At 42.2% G+C, this 15,593-nt stretch overlaps 1 protein-coding gene across 4 annotated transcripts in view; it reads left to right on the plus strand.

Moving 5' to 3' along the window:
* The window catches only part of LOC124593138 (atypical protein kinase C), a 760,580-nt gene that overhangs the window by 500,993 nt on the left and 243,994 nt on the right, over positions 1-15,593 (plus strand). Inside the window, exon 1 of one of the 4 annotated variants that reach the window (XM_047131904.1) lies at positions 7,359-7,496. The exons of the other annotated variants lie outside the window; for them this stretch is intronic. Coding sequence (XP_046987860.1) covers positions 7,388-7,496 — 109 coding nt within the window. The 5' untranslated portion in view covers positions 7,359-7,387. Of the gene's footprint in view, positions 1-7,358; positions 7,497-15,593 lie in introns of those variants that run through there. 4 annotated transcript variants of the gene reach the window in all.

A 15,593-nucleotide genomic window follows, 5' to 3' on the forward strand; every position in this document is an offset into this window, starting at 1 on the left:
CAGTCGTTTGAAGCAGTTGCAGTGAGCTTGGTGTTGAAAATGGGAAAAAAATAGAGTATCGTGCAGTGGTTAAATTGGGTTTATGACCGACTGACATTCATTTGCAGTTTGTATATATTTCATTTGCGTCTTGTAAACGTGTGTGGTGGCTCTTCACCTTGAATTTCCACCGTGAAGAAATGAGCGAGCTTAAATGTGCCCGAGAAAGCGTCAAAGAATTTCCGAAAAATGCACGATTGATTGTGGAAGATCGTCGTATAAAGCTGCGTGAAATTGTTAATGCTCTAGGGATATCAAAGGCACGTGTTGGTCACATGTTGCACCAGGAACTGAACATGACAAAACTTTGCGCAAAATGGGTGCCACGTGTGCTCACTGCTCACCACAAACGCATTTGCATGACACTTTCCGGAAAATTTTTGGTACGTTTTAAGAAAAGCAGAAGTGAAGTTTCACGTCGATACCTGACGTTCGCTGCCACTGGTTTAATGTGCACGTTCCCCATCTTGTGTTTTTCTAAATTACTTGTAAGTATTCAAATGATATGATGGTCTTCAGAATTATATCTTTCCTTTCTTAGTTGCTGTCGTTATCTAGCATTCATTCACATTTAAAGGAAGCTGCCATTTATTACATCGAATTGAAATTCTGTCTAAGTATTTCTGCACTTCCTTTAGTGGCGATACGTTCCTGTAGATAAGTGTCGTCAGCGTATAATGTGGTAGTGCTGCTCACAGTGTCTGATTAATGTTATTCTCTGTGCTGGTAGAACACACACACACACACACACACACACACACACACACACACACACACACACACACACACGACACTGTAAATTGTTTCCTCCTCTCGTTCGAACTGCTTTATCTGGTGATTGTATCGCCTCTTACGTCAACGAGACAGGGTGGTGTCGTTTCAATTTTTCATATTGTTTGGCAGATATTCTCTGTCAAAGTTTTGGATAAGATTGACCTTTCTCTGTCGCAACAGGAACACTTAATGGACAGAAATTTACGCCCTACCTCTCTAATCCTCGTTGCTCATTGGTGATACATTGCTGTACATGCCCCAGAGTGAGGATTTTTTCGGAATGTTTATTGATGATAAACTTGTTGCTTCCATTACGCTGGTTAATGAGGACGGTAGCAGTAAATTTCTTTTGTTTGGACCATGCAGGCTGTTGTCACACAAATTTTGGACTCGGCTGTGTTTGTTGTTTACTTTATGTGCAAAAGATTTCAAAATGGCTCTGAGCACTATGGGACTTAACATCTGAGGTTGCAGATTCGAATCCTGCCTCGGGCATGGATGTGTTTGATGTCCTTCGGTTAGTTAGGTTTAAGTAGTTCTAAGTTCTTCTAAGTTCAAGAACTTAGAAGAACTTAGAACTACTTAAACCTAACTAACCGAAGGACATCAAACACATCCATGCCCGAGGCAGGATTCGAACCTGCAACCGTAGCGGTCGCGGTGGTTCCAGACTGGAGCGCTTAGAACCGCTCGGCCACACCAGGCGGCCAAATGATTTCGAAGGCCTGGATGGATTCATCTTCAGGCACATCGCGCAGTCATGGAAACATTTACTACATTTCAGGATGCTGTGATTGAGCAACAAGGTACACTAGCGGCTGTATTTCATTTCAATAGCTGTGCTTAAGCTTCTGAAGAGGCTTGTAAGTCGATTTCAATAGAAATAAACAACAAACACAGCTGAGTGGAAAATTATTATAAAAATAGCCAATGTGCTTTAAAACGAAACACAGAAGTTCTTTCGACATCTTGAAGGGGCTCGGCGGTCATACTTTTTATAATAGTAAAACGTGGCGGTGGAGATAAACTCTGGCACTATAATACAGTACAATGCGCAGTAAGCGCACTACCCTTCAAAAACGACAATCGTAGCATCAGTCATCACAGAGACAGAAAAAATAGAACGAAAAATCCCGAGAAATTTTTTTTTTGGAGCAGTACACAGAGATTGTGTATGGATGAAGCGACCAACCAAAGAATCATTGGAGCACACAGACGAACTTCCAGACACGATCACAAAACGCCGACTAACATTCTGTGGACACATACATAGACTCTCAAAGAGGATTTTTGATGTAGTAAACAGTCCAGTTAGAAAAAAAATTGGATCAAGATATATAAGAAGACCTAAAACTGGCAGGGATCAATACGGAAGTGGTAAATGGAGACGAATGCAAAAACAAAATTGTGAGCACGAAATTTGCAGTAAAAGAAAGGAAGAAAACAGGCAAAATACGGACAGAGCAAAGGAAACAGGAACAGAGCTAAAGAATGAAGAGGTTTTGGAAGAGAAAAGGAAGAAGGAAACAAGAAAAATTGAATAATCGTGTAATGTTAGAGTTAATCGCTGACCGGGGGCAAAAAAAATATATATATATACACCGCTGTACCGGTCCCAAGCCCGGGGCCTCATTATGCAAGTGATGAGGAAGGAGGAGGGGGAGGAGTAACAACCTCGTTTAAAAAACCGGAGTTCACCTGGCCCGGGTGATAGTACTCTGTCAGGGCCCCTTTGCTAGGGTTACAGCGAAGACCTCAACGGTAGTGAAGGCGGAGAGAACGAATCTCGGTACGGTGGAACTAGCGGAAGAGGCACATAATACAATAAATCCACTTTGCGTCTGACTTGTAACAAGCGGCACTGTGGTCGGCGTCTGTTCACCAGAGGTGCGGCCGTAATACAAATTCTGGAACTAACCACTCCAGTCTTAACCACTGAGCTTTTCTGAGCTCAACCCTTGGATTCTAAGTACTATTATGGAGCGTTTTTGTAATTACAAAATTACCCCAGGTGGTAACAAATCCTCCGCCATCAGTGGCGCAACTAGTCTATCGGATTCTGGGGAGACTAGGCTGAAACGCTATATCCCAAACCAGAGGAAATCGAAGTCTTTTGACCGACTCATGCCCAAGGTCGAAACATTTTTTGGAACTATCAATATTAACTCTCTCTTGACACCAGGAAAACTCTATAAATTAGGAGACACACTAAAAGAACAAAATATCAAAATTTTAGCCCTGCAAGAAACAAGGTTGCCTGATGAGAATACCATGGATTTTGGAAACTACCGATTGTTTAAAAGTAAAACAGACAAAAGAATTCTTAAAAACACTCCGCATCTGGGTGTTGCATTCGCAATTTCGCAAGACATTCTTGGCTCCGTAATCGAAGTAAATCCAGTAAACAACAGACTAATGACAATTTCCATGAAATGTGCAAATAAAATGTACTGTTTAATTAACGCACACATGCCTATCAACCAGGAGAATAAAACAAATCCAGAAAAAGTAAATAAGTCATGGGAAGTGTTAGAGAATACAGTCTCCAAAATTCCTCAAAATTATGTAAAGATTTTAATGGGTGATTTTAATGCACAGTTAGGGAAAGAGAGAAAATTTAGAAAAACGGTCGGTGAATTCCCTGCACATAAATGGACCAATCAAAATGGAAAGAGGCTGGTAGAATTTTGCAGAAATTTCAATCTCAAAATTATGTCAAGTCATTTTAAGAAAAAACCTTCAAAACAAAAGACATGGCGATCACCTAACAAGGACATAGGTGAATTCCAAATTGACCATATTGCAATCTCGTATCCATGTCACAAAGAAATTTTAAATGTTCAAGTTCGTAAAGGCGCAAATATTGACTCAGACCATTACTTAACCCGTGTGAAACTAAAGCTAAAACCTCAAAATTTCAACAAAAGGACACCATTAATCCCCAAATTTGACACCAGTAAAATCCAACCATCATTATTAGCAGACGAATTTGACAAAACAAGTGCACAAAATTGAGAACAACTCAAACACAAGATTATCAAAACGGCTCAAGATCAAATTCCTTTACGAAAACACAAGAAACATGCTTGGTGGAATGAAAACTGTGATCATGCAATCAAAGCCAGACAAGAGACATTTAAAGCATGGAATAGCAACAAGACAGAAGACACATATGATACATTCCTGACAACTAGAAAAGACACTTCAAAACTAATTAGACAAACAAAAAGACAATATGAGAATAGTCAACTCTTAGAAATTGAAGAAGATTTTCAGAAATACAATACCAGAAATTTTTATAAAACTTTTAAAACCAAAATAAAGGGGTACCAACCCCAGAATCTTTGCTTCAAGAAGGAAAATGGACAGTTGGCTCTTAACAACCAAGAAAATTGCAAAGAACTTTCTAAATATTTTAAGAATCTTCTAAATTGCCCCGAGCCCACAGAAAGATTTCCACCAAAAATTCCCCAACAATGCAATCCAGTTTCACTTGCACCAAATGAAGAGGAAATCATTCAAGAAATTCATAGGTTGAAAAACAACAAAGCATCTGGTGAAGATGGAATTGTTGCAGAACTTTTAAAGGCAGCTGGTCCAAAAACCGTTAAAGAAATTACTTCAATCATGCAAAACATTTGGCAAACTGAAAAAATTCCTGATGAATGGAAAACCGCCTTGATTCACCCACTTCATAAGAAGGGAGACAAAACTGATGTTAATAATTACAGAGGAATTTCTCTTCTTCCAGTCACATACAGAATCCTCTCTCAATGTCTTCTGAACCGAGCACAACAACAACTTGAATGGAAAATTGGCGAATATCAAGCAGGTTTCAGGCCAAATAGATCTTGCCCAGAACAGATTTTAGTCCTCAAACTAATTCTCAGACATCAAAAAATTTACAATAAAAAACTAGTTTGTACCTTTGTAGATTTTAGAAAGGCTTATGACTCAGTGGATCGTGAATCTCTTTTCCAAATTGTGAAAGAACAAGGCCTGGATCCTAAAACCACGGCAATTATCAGAGACACGCTAACTGGTACAAAATCAAAAGTAAAGTTCAGAGGAGAAATTTCAGAATCCTTTGAAATAAAAACAGGCGTGAGGCAAGGTGATGGACTCTCTCCGTTGCTATTTAACTGCGTTCTAGAAAAAGTAATACAAGAGTGGCGCGAACGAAAATTGGAGTTCAAAATTGACCAACCAGTGAAATTAGGACGAACAAATATTCGAATAGACTGTTTGGCCTTTGCAGACGACTTGGTTATTCTAACGCAGGACATCCAAATTGCTCAGAAACAAATAGAAATTCTTAAAGAAACAGCAGAAAGAGTAGGTCTCCAAATCTCATTTGAAAAAACACAGTATATGACTAGCAACAAACTGGCACCCAAACTTTTGGAAACTAAGTATGGAAAAATCAAAAGAGTTTCGCAATTCAAATATTTAGGTGAAACAATCTCAGAGACTGGTCTAGAAAAAATTGGAAATGAAATTCGTTGTCAAAAGATGGAGACAGCTTTTAGACTTACAAAAGACATCTACAACAAAAAATGTCTCTCGAGGTACTCTAAATTGAGACATTACAACACGGTCATAAAACCAGAGTGCCTTTATGGGGCTGAAACGCTAATTTTAAACAGAAAAAAGGACATTCAAGAAATCCAAAAAAGAGAAAGAAAAGTAATCAGAAAAATTCTAGGTCCAAAATATACTGAAGAAGGAACATACAGGCTAAGAGCAAATAGTGAAATTCAACAATACACCAGCATATATTCGGATATGAAAAAAACGCAGATTAAAATTTTATGGGCATATTAAAAGAATGGATGCTACCAGACTAACTAAACAAGTAGTGGAATTCTACGAAAATCGAAGTAAAGCTAAATTTGAGACAATAAAATGGATTGCTGCTATAAAAGAGGACATGAAAGAGGCAGATATAAAACAAGATGAAATTCAAGACAGAAAATTATTTGGGCAAAAAATTCATGACTGGGTAGTTGGTCAAGCTGAAAAACCAAAGAAAACTGGAATCACATGGTCTGATGAAAGGAAAAGAGCTCATTCCGAGAGAATGAAAACAATTTGGGCAGAGAGAAAGATTATATATAATGGTACTTAATACTGTTGGTTCCCGGGTGACTGGTTTTGTCAATCAGGAGCAACCTCAGACCAAGACTCCAGATGGTCAAAAGAGTTAATGCTGGGAGCTGCAGTGTGATATTAACTAGAGTCTGTCACGAACCACTCGCGCAAGGAGGCATGCTCCCCCCTCCCCCTCCCCCCCCACACACAAGAAATACTAATTGGTATCACACTGAAGCTCCGGGCACTGGCTCCTCTCGTCACCTAGTCCAGAGCTCGTGGCCCAGTGGCCAGCATTGCTGCCTCTGGATTACGGTGTCCTCGGTTCGATCCCCGGCCGGGTTGTGGATTTTCTCTGCCCATGGACTGGGTATTTGTGTTTTCCTCATCTCATCTCATAGACTGGCAATGGCAAGGAAAACGTTTCTGAAGAAGAGAAATTTGTTAACATCGAGTCTAGATTTACATGTCAGGAAGTCGTTTTTGAAAGTATTTGTGTGGAGTGTAGCCATGTATGGAAGTGAAACATGGACAATAAATAGTTTGGACAAGAAGAGAATAGAAGCTTTCGAAATGTGGTGCTACAGAAGAATGTTGAAGATTAGGTGGGTAGATCACGTAACTAATGAGGAGGTATTGAATAGGATTGGGGAGAAGAGAAGTTTGTGGCACAAGTTGACTAGAAGAAGGGATCGGTTGGTAGGACATGTCCTGAGGGATCAAGGGATCACCAATTTAGTATTGGAGGGCAGCGTGGAGTGTAAACATCGTAGAGGGAGACCAAGAGATGAATACACTAAGCAGATTCAGAAGGATGTAGGTTGCAGTAGGTACTGGGAGATGAAGAAGCTTGCACAGGATAGATTAGCATGGAGAGCTGCATGAAACCAGTCTCAGGACTGAAGACCACAACAACAACAACATCTCATTTGTGACTATGGCTAGATTGGACTGTGTAAAAAAACTGGACAATGTACCAATTGGGACTTTGTACGGGCGCTGATGATCGCGCAGTTCAGCGCCCACAAACTGATCATCATCATCATCATCATGTCGTCACCTAGAGCCTTGGGCTGTAGGTGGTTTTAATGACCGAAACCGGTTACGAAGATTAAACACAAAATAAATTTGCCAAGCCACTTTTCATTGTTTTGAAACCAACTTCCATTGCTGACGGTGTAGATCCTTGGCTGTTGGTGTTAGTTGTTTGCGAAGGCAGCGTCTGTTTTGGCCCTCTCCTCGCGAAGTGACAGGTATTAATAAGACTGTCAACGGTAATGAGGAGTGGCGATAGCAGGCTGCCATTATAGAGTGAGGGCTGGCTATACTGAGCGCCGGCGCGCCGTCATGCGCTGCCAGATAAGGGCCGATGTGTCAGAACGGGCGGCGATAAGCGGCGATCCGAGACACGCAGGATACCGTGGCCGGTGTGCAGTGCGCCTCGGGCAGCCGCGCTTGCTGCCCGCCCCGAGCCTGATGGACCATGTCGCGGCGCGGGGTGGTCGCCGAGGCGGCGGCCGTCGTCGCCGCGCTGCAGCTGCCCGCCGCCGCCTGCTGGATCCTCCTCTCTCCACACAGCCCGCACACCGCACGTCAGTACCTGCCGCTGCCGCCGCCGCCCTCGCTGCGTCCCGGCTGGACAGTGTCTGCCACTTCCTCCACAGCCTAACAACATTACGTATCGATGATACAATGGAGGCTTTCGAGACCGGATGTCATACTTACTGACGAGTCCTCCGGGCTGCATGGCCGTGGTCGAAGAAACATTTCGCTTCCAGACGTTTCGTTCAGAGTTGCGCTGGACGTCTTCTTCGGAGGTGCACCAGCGCAACTTTGGGCGAAACGTCAGGAACCGAAAAAATTTCTTCGACCGCGGCCATACATACCTACTATCAAATGCTAGCATATGTTCACTCTGCTGCTGATTTTTGCGTTCTCCATCATTTCACGAGGCATCTGTCGTAGGGCCTACTCCTAGAGTTTTATGAGTATCTCTGTGACGATGCCTCACTAAACAAACAAGTGGCTGAATGCGGCGACCTTCTTTCGATATGCTCTTTTTTTATGTCATCAGTCTTTGGACTTCTTTAATGCTGCCTCCATCTGTTGCTGTCTTCTGATAATCTTTGATTTTCACATAACCACAAGGGAAGGTCAAATGAAAATCTAACATCTGCCACAAAGAAACCGTGGAATACTTCCATTCAGAAGTAATCACCGCACTCTTTAAGACAGTTGTCCGGCTGGAAGACGAGACAATCTATTCCTGTTTCATAGAACGCAGACGGCCGCTGTCAGAACCACAACAGCACCCTCTCGTGCACATCCTCGTCCGAATGAAACCGACGCCTGTGAATGTTTGTCTTCAGATCGCCATGGATGTGAAAATCACGCGGTGAGGGATCCAGGCTGTGTGGAGGATGCTGCAGTGTTGCCCAACCCAACTGCTGAAGGGTAGCCGTCGTAAGATTGACAGTGTGGTGCTGGGCGTTGCCGTGCAACAGGATGATTCTGTCCGACAGCATTCTGCCAGCCCCGATCCAAACGGCAAAGCCAACAGAAGAAACATCCCATATTTTCCCCGCCAAAGAAATCAAATCAAAGTAAGGTAAGGTGATGATGACTTCCTTCTTCGACTGCAGCGGCGCTCTGCCCGTCGAGTTCCTCGAGCGTGGAACCACAATCATTGCGCAGCACGTTGAAGAACTGCTAAGCGCCGTAAAGTCAGTTTCAATCGGACGACAACTGCAAAATTGGATCTGTCAGCGGCCGACCGCGTTCTACGAAGCAAGAGTTGTTCGTCTCGTCTCCAGTGGGATAAATGTCTTAACGTGTGTGTTGATTATTTCCGAATGGAACCATCCCATGATCCCTCTGTGGCGAGTGTGTGGTTTTTGTTCGACTGTCCCTTTTATTTCACTCAAAAGCCTCTTAAATTTTTTTCTTGATAGTCTAGTCTCATTCTGTCTCTATTATTGCTCCCTTCTAACACTCCAAGCCTTCTATCATCGCCTAGTATTCTTCGAGGGCATACTTTCCAAATGCTACCATTTTCCTGCTCTATCTCTTCTATTAAGCCTACCTGGTAAGGATACCTGACTGACTAGCTTTTTTCGCGAATGATGATTCTGTAAGCTGAATCCTTCTTGGGTGAATTACGTTTCCATACGATTCTTCCAGTAATTATATAGCCTTCATTTTTACTTACGGCAGTTACTACATTTCTTGAACTCACTGTTCCTCGTGGAAGATATTTAACAAGTCCCTCCTCTCTTTTCTTTATTTCATCACTTTCAGTATGCGCTAATATCTTAAACTGAGATTCTGTGCAAGGTAGTCGGATCTTTCAAACATTCTTTGTGTTCTCCTTACACGCAAGCAAAAAGAGTGCGATGTCAGCAAGCCTCTTCATTCCTATCTGTTCTTGACAACATTTCTGGGTCTCTGTCAGTGAACTATTCGAAACACTTAGCTTTGTAGCAAATTGCTAGCTGTCAATAACGTATTGATAATTCATTTAATGCGCTACTACGAATTTGTTTTGCGCCTATCTGTAGACAGCTATATACAGGGATAATAGACGACAGTTAGTATAATACTTAGTGCATGTGAAAGACATAGAAATTTTTAATGCAACATTGCGAGATATTTGTATCAGTTGCTGGAAAAAGATAGCAATTTGTTGCTTAATCGCCACATTCCACAGTTGGCACAAATATCTTACAATCTTGAACTTCAAGGAAAGGTTAACTGCATGCGAATTGGTTTTCGCATAGGATTAGATAGAACGTGGACTATGTAGAAACAGTCAACATAAAAGTTACATTTTACTACCCTGAGTATTTTACTAACTGTAAACTATAGTTCGTGTATGCAGCTGCATGTTAGGATTGGTGCAAGCCTGAAATTGGTAGTGGTATCCGGCAATTATAAAATTCTGAATATCTTGCAGTTTGTCCCCTTCAGTAACTGTTTCTCTGTTCCATTAAGGTTTCTTCGACGCATGTGGTGCGAAGGCATTATGTCACTCGTCGGCATTGACTTACCGCAATCTTGTTCTCGTTAGGAATTACAGAGTGGAACCTTTGTTTTGCTGAGACTTCCTCGCAATTCAGTGTCATGAAGAAAATGTATTATGTATCATTTCAGAAAAAGGATCCTTTATTATGGATGCAAAACCGTATTTATGCAAGAAAGGTGAGCTGCAGTCCGAAAACGGGCTTAGGTGTGAAAGTAATTTCCGCCAACGAAATCGCATTTCCCAATCAGTGCAACATAAAACAGTTTTAGAGATAACCAGCCTTAAAGCCTAAAATAATTTACTGTTAATGAAATCGTTAAAGACAATATGCGGTGGTATGTAAGAGCCGTAAGGGTACTAGAATTAGTAGAAGAAAATAGGTTTCAGCATTATGTGTTTTGACGAACCCAGAGTTATGCCAATGAACGAATAGTAAATCTTAGCAGTTTCCGCTAGAAGCTCACAGCTTCCAATAGTTGTGGATTTTGGAGTTATTAGCTTGTTTTGCATGCCCACATTCATACTTATGTTTCCTGTAGTTGCACATAGACGTCGTAAGACAGGACATAATTTCTGGATGTTTTCTGACGACAGTAGCAGCGTACATAGGCGGATTTGAAAGAAGACCTGAAATTAATATTCGAAGCTTCTGCTGATACATGATAGATTACAAATGGGCGTGGGTTACGAATGGAATGTGGCACAGCTCATTAACAGCGAATCGCTGATACTGCCACTGATTATTCATACACTTACAGAGATATCGGAACTTTTAAGATAGTACTATCGTTTACGGAGGTTTCTCAGTTTGCCCCGCAAGTCACTAATGTATTGCTTAACGCGTCATTGGTTTATTTCAGTCCTGCATCATGTTTCGTTGCACCTGTGTTCTACTTTTGATGCTTTCTGGTTGTTCGTACACATTCAACCCTTCCTAATTATACTGTTAATAATTTTATTTGTCACCATATATAACTAGGGCTGTCAAAGTAGCGCCTTGGACATAGGCGGAGAATGCTGAAGTGTATCTCTCAAGTTAAGGTAGCGAATGGGCATCACTCAAATTACTGGGAAGTAGAAGCTTCAAATGAGGATTATATTCTAATTACATAAGCATCTGTACATCCCGACGTAATTTCTTTTCGCAAGAAACCTGCAGGCGCTATCAGATTAGTGAAGAGGCAGGTCTCTCGCCGACTCTGCTGAAAGCAGTGGGCCTGGAGCTAATTGAATTTTTAATGCTTGATGTTTCAAGGAGGCAGAAAAGAAAGTATGACGACTTTTACTTAGATATTCTGCTTCAGTTTCTGCGTAAGCTGCGATGTGATTCGTAGACGGCTTATGAAAGAGATATTAAAGACTAGATTAAAAATTTATCAAAGCATTCGACGTCTGATCCAGTACTGCACATCATGGGAAAAAGCAATTAAATGTATTGATTTTAACAAGAATGTCTTTGAAGGCTGTGTTTGACATACCTTTGGTTCAGCTACAGACAGCAATTAAAGCAGGCTAAAAGTGAAGCCATGAGTCACAATAGTGCGAAACTTTGATTAGATCCAGCTTTGATTTAGATTTTCTTTCAATTTTGTAAAGTCAGTCCTCCCAGCGCCAGAGGCGACTTTCGTCATGATGCTGTTGCTTATTTTTTTCTTTTTCGGAAGTGGGTTAATGTTCAGTTTCACTAGGACAGAAAACCATAGTGTACCAGAGAGAAGTTTCAGTGACAGTGACAGTAGCGTGTTGGATGCGTACTGAGGACGACATTGTGTCCCACGCAGCTTGTTTTCAATTACGATCATCACTTTTTCTTGACCAAACTAGGCTGCGATTTGGTTAAGTCGCTGAACTCACAGTAAAGAGGACGGGGATTCAGATTCCAGTCATGTACCAAAGTAAGGAATTTTAGCGGTTTTCCTTAGTAGCTTGACGCGAATGCTGGGATAGTTCCTTTGGAAAAGGGTCAGCCATTTCTTTCCCTAATCTGAGCTTGTACTCTGTCTCTAATGACCTCGTTGACTGGATGTTAAATCATGATCTTTCTATCTTCACTTTTTGTTGTATATTTCCATACACTGTGAGGCAAATAATCGTTCTACTACTTTCCAATTTGCTTTGGAGAACTCTTATATATCTTTCTCACATTTTGCAGTGCACTTACCGTTATATGTGGAAGTAGTTGTTTGTTTTATGAGACGGCGTTTGCAGGAACCCAAACGCCGCTTTGTGGATTCTGAAAGTTTGACGAACCTCGCGAAAGTCATGCCAGACTAACAAAAGTATTTGAAATAAACAGTGGTTGTGCTGCTTTACGATTTCGTCGGTGTGTGTGGGGGGGGGGGGGGGGGGCGCAAACCGTGAAATGTTCCTAGAAGACTTCTCCTTGAATATACGACGCAGGTCGCAGTGGTGACAATTTCTCTAGCAGACGGAATAGAGAATGAGTGATGATCACTATGGTTACAGAGGGAGAAAAAAGACAAAAAAGAATTTTTTATTCGCAAGATATTAAAGGGCATTTTCGTACGCTCTGACTGCGCAGCTTCATGGTTGGTGATGAACTTACTTGTCCAGTTCGATATTATTGCGTCAAACTGGATAAAGGAATAATTTCAGCTTAGTCTATCGAGAGGAGTCAATCAAAGCCGATACCTTCACCAAGTTGTACGTGATCAGAAAATCAAATCGACACTAGCTCGAAGAGTCTTGGGGAAACCACAGGAAGAATCGATGAGCAAATCTGAGGAGAATTATTCCCTGTCCTCCCGTTACTCTTACGTGTCCAGTGTTCTAACCGCTGCATCACGTCGCTCATTATTAAAGACAACGTACGTTATTATGAACAGTCTTTCATGTTATCTGCAAGAAGCATTAACGGCATTACTTTTTCGTAACTCTCGCATGTGATAACGACAGCAACGTAACCACTGCTGAAACTACACAACATATTCAGTCAGTGCATTGCCTTCTGTGGGTGATGGAAATTTGTGGTAAGTCGCTGTGGGACCAAACTGCTGAGGTCATCGGTCCCTAGGCTTACACACTACTTAATCTAACTTAAACTAACTTATGCTAAGAATAACACAGACACACACGTCTGAGGCAGGACTCGTATCTCCGACGGGGGGAGCCGCGCGAACCGTGGCGAGGAGCCCCTAGACGGCGCGGCTACCCCGCGCGGCTATGGGCGACGAATCCCTATTCTATGTAGTGCGAATGACTTTTACATGTCTGGAAAGCAAAAGGAGGCGGCTTAACTCAACGTCATGTCGACTACTCGGTCATTAGAGAGGGAGCACAGGCTTGGGTAGAAGAAGGAAATGCGCGAGGTCCTTTTACAAGCCACGGCGTTTATCTTAGGCGAGTTAGTGAAAATCAGCGGAAACCATCATTGGTAAGGTTAGACGGGGGATACTAACAATCATCCTACCTAATGCTTGTCCATCGCCTTCACCGCTGAGCCATCTCGATAAGTGTTTCAGAGTCAAGAAGGGGCAAGTCTCACCACTGACTTTGTGGCGTTCACAGTTTCAGAGTATCAGTAATTCCCCATATATCAGTCAGTTGTCCTGGGTCGACAGTTGGGTTATGTGATAGCTTTCCTCTTCGAGATACTACAGCTTTGCTTATCTTCGCCGTTACGAGAAAAACCATCCCAGATACTGCGCTTACTTAGATAAGATACTTTTTATCAATTTGGCCGAATACAACAGCCGTACTCTTGACTGTAATCTTAACAGCAAACTAAACAAGAAACACTGTCAGTACCGTAGAGGTACGCACGCCATGCGTGACTGCATGCAGAGAGGCAGTGTTAATTGTAGTAGCGTAACGAAGACTGCCCAGTGGCGTTTTCTGGTAACCACGTGTCACCGACGATTGAGTCACGCGATAGACTGCTCGTTGAATGTCTGGTCACACAGATAAGATACGGGATTGGGAGTCAGTGGCTGGCGCATCGTCGCCTCCGGCGCACATGATTTGCGGCGACTGGCAGTGCCTGATCCCTCCCCGGACTCGCCATGACTGTAAGTTGCCGTACACTTCGTTTGTCGCTTACCTCGTCTAGGGCGAGTTCCCTCCTGTTTCCTTGAGCCAGCGGCATCACTGGTCCACCGTTAGACAGTGTTCGTTGCAATTATGGGACCGTGCAATGCTTGCCTGCCATCGCAGTACTTACGGCTTGTTGCGAGGTCTCTAGTGAATACGTACGTCATCCTGCTCCTTACCCGCTACCATGTCGTTACACACAACCAAAAGACAGAGAACGTTATGTTTCCATTATTTTTATGACCTCAGCAAAGACAGCATGTTATTCTTAACGCAGAGGGATCTTCAGACGCAAAAGTAACTTCGCGCGAGCCCCAGTGGAGTGTTAGAGGTCCATTATTTTTCACGGTATCCATACTTATAAAAATGTGTGTGTGTGTTTTCTTTGTTTGTTTTACGTCTCCTGACGACTGGACCGATTTCAACCAGACTTGGAATACATATACATAACCATCAGGCGACAATCGCTGTGGGGGTAAGAACCACCTACCTATCAAAGGGCTGGGGCTGGAGGTGAGAAAGAAGCGTATTCCTTGACGCATAAATTCCCAGACTTCATACATTGAGTATTTGAGAAAGAGAACATTTAGCGACTTGGAACAAACTTTATACAGGATTTCAAACCTTTACGAAATTTTTTCTCTCTAACAGACACTACAAAGCGATGAAAGGAAAAATGTTTAAATGTTTGTCACTTACTACTTTTCCGCTGTACAAGCAGTGAAAGCAACGCGTGAGGTAGGGCGTTGTATTTTATTACTTATTTACCGCTACCTGTACTCGCGACACATTTTAGAGACAGTACCGCTGAAAGCACTTGAAAAAATATATCATTCTACGACATATAATTCAGGAGATGTCAGAAACAACGAGATGCTTGAAAAACTGCCGCAAGATGCTTGACGTTTAAGTTTATTATTTATTGGCTACTAACCTGTTCATAATAAATTTTGCAGAGAGTATCTACATATTCCACTGAATGTACCTATAATATTATAACATTTTATGACATGCAGCTGAGGATATGTGACGTCATAAACAGAGATATGCGTGAAAAACTGCCGCATCGTGCATGGCGTTTAAATTTATTACTTCGTTGCTGCTAACTCCATTCGTAACAAATTTTGTAGACGGTATCCACATATGCCGCTGAATGTACCTACAATATTGTGTCACTGTATGACAAGTAGCTCAGGATGTATGACATCATAGACAATAAGCGCAAGGCCAGACGCTGTATCGTACGGACGTGGACGCACAGCTATTGATAAATACCTGGGCAACGCCGGTTTTCTCCGCTCGTGTGATATATATATTCTTACAAAATCCTCGGTAGACCAATACTGGTATGTTCCTCGTCACTCTGGGACCCGTATCAAATTGGCTTGATGGAGGAAGCAGAGAAAATTCAAAGAAAAGCAGAACGTTTCGTACAAGTTTATTTAGTAACCACGAAAGCGTCATCATCCAACTCGGAGGGCGCACGCTACAAGCGAGACGAAGTGCATCTCGGGTGTGTTTCACTGTTAAAATTCCGAGAGGTTACGTCCCTAGAAGAGCCAACCAATATATAGCTTTCTCCTACGCATATCTTGCGGAAAGGCTATTAAAGTAAAAT

Source organism: Schistocerca americana, chromosome 2, assembly GCF_021461395.2.
Source record: "Schistocerca americana isolate TAMUIC-IGC-003095 chromosome 2, iqSchAmer2.1, whole genome shotgun sequence".
Classification (NCBI taxonomy): Eukaryota; Metazoa; Arthropoda; class Insecta; order Orthoptera; family Acrididae; genus Schistocerca; species Schistocerca americana.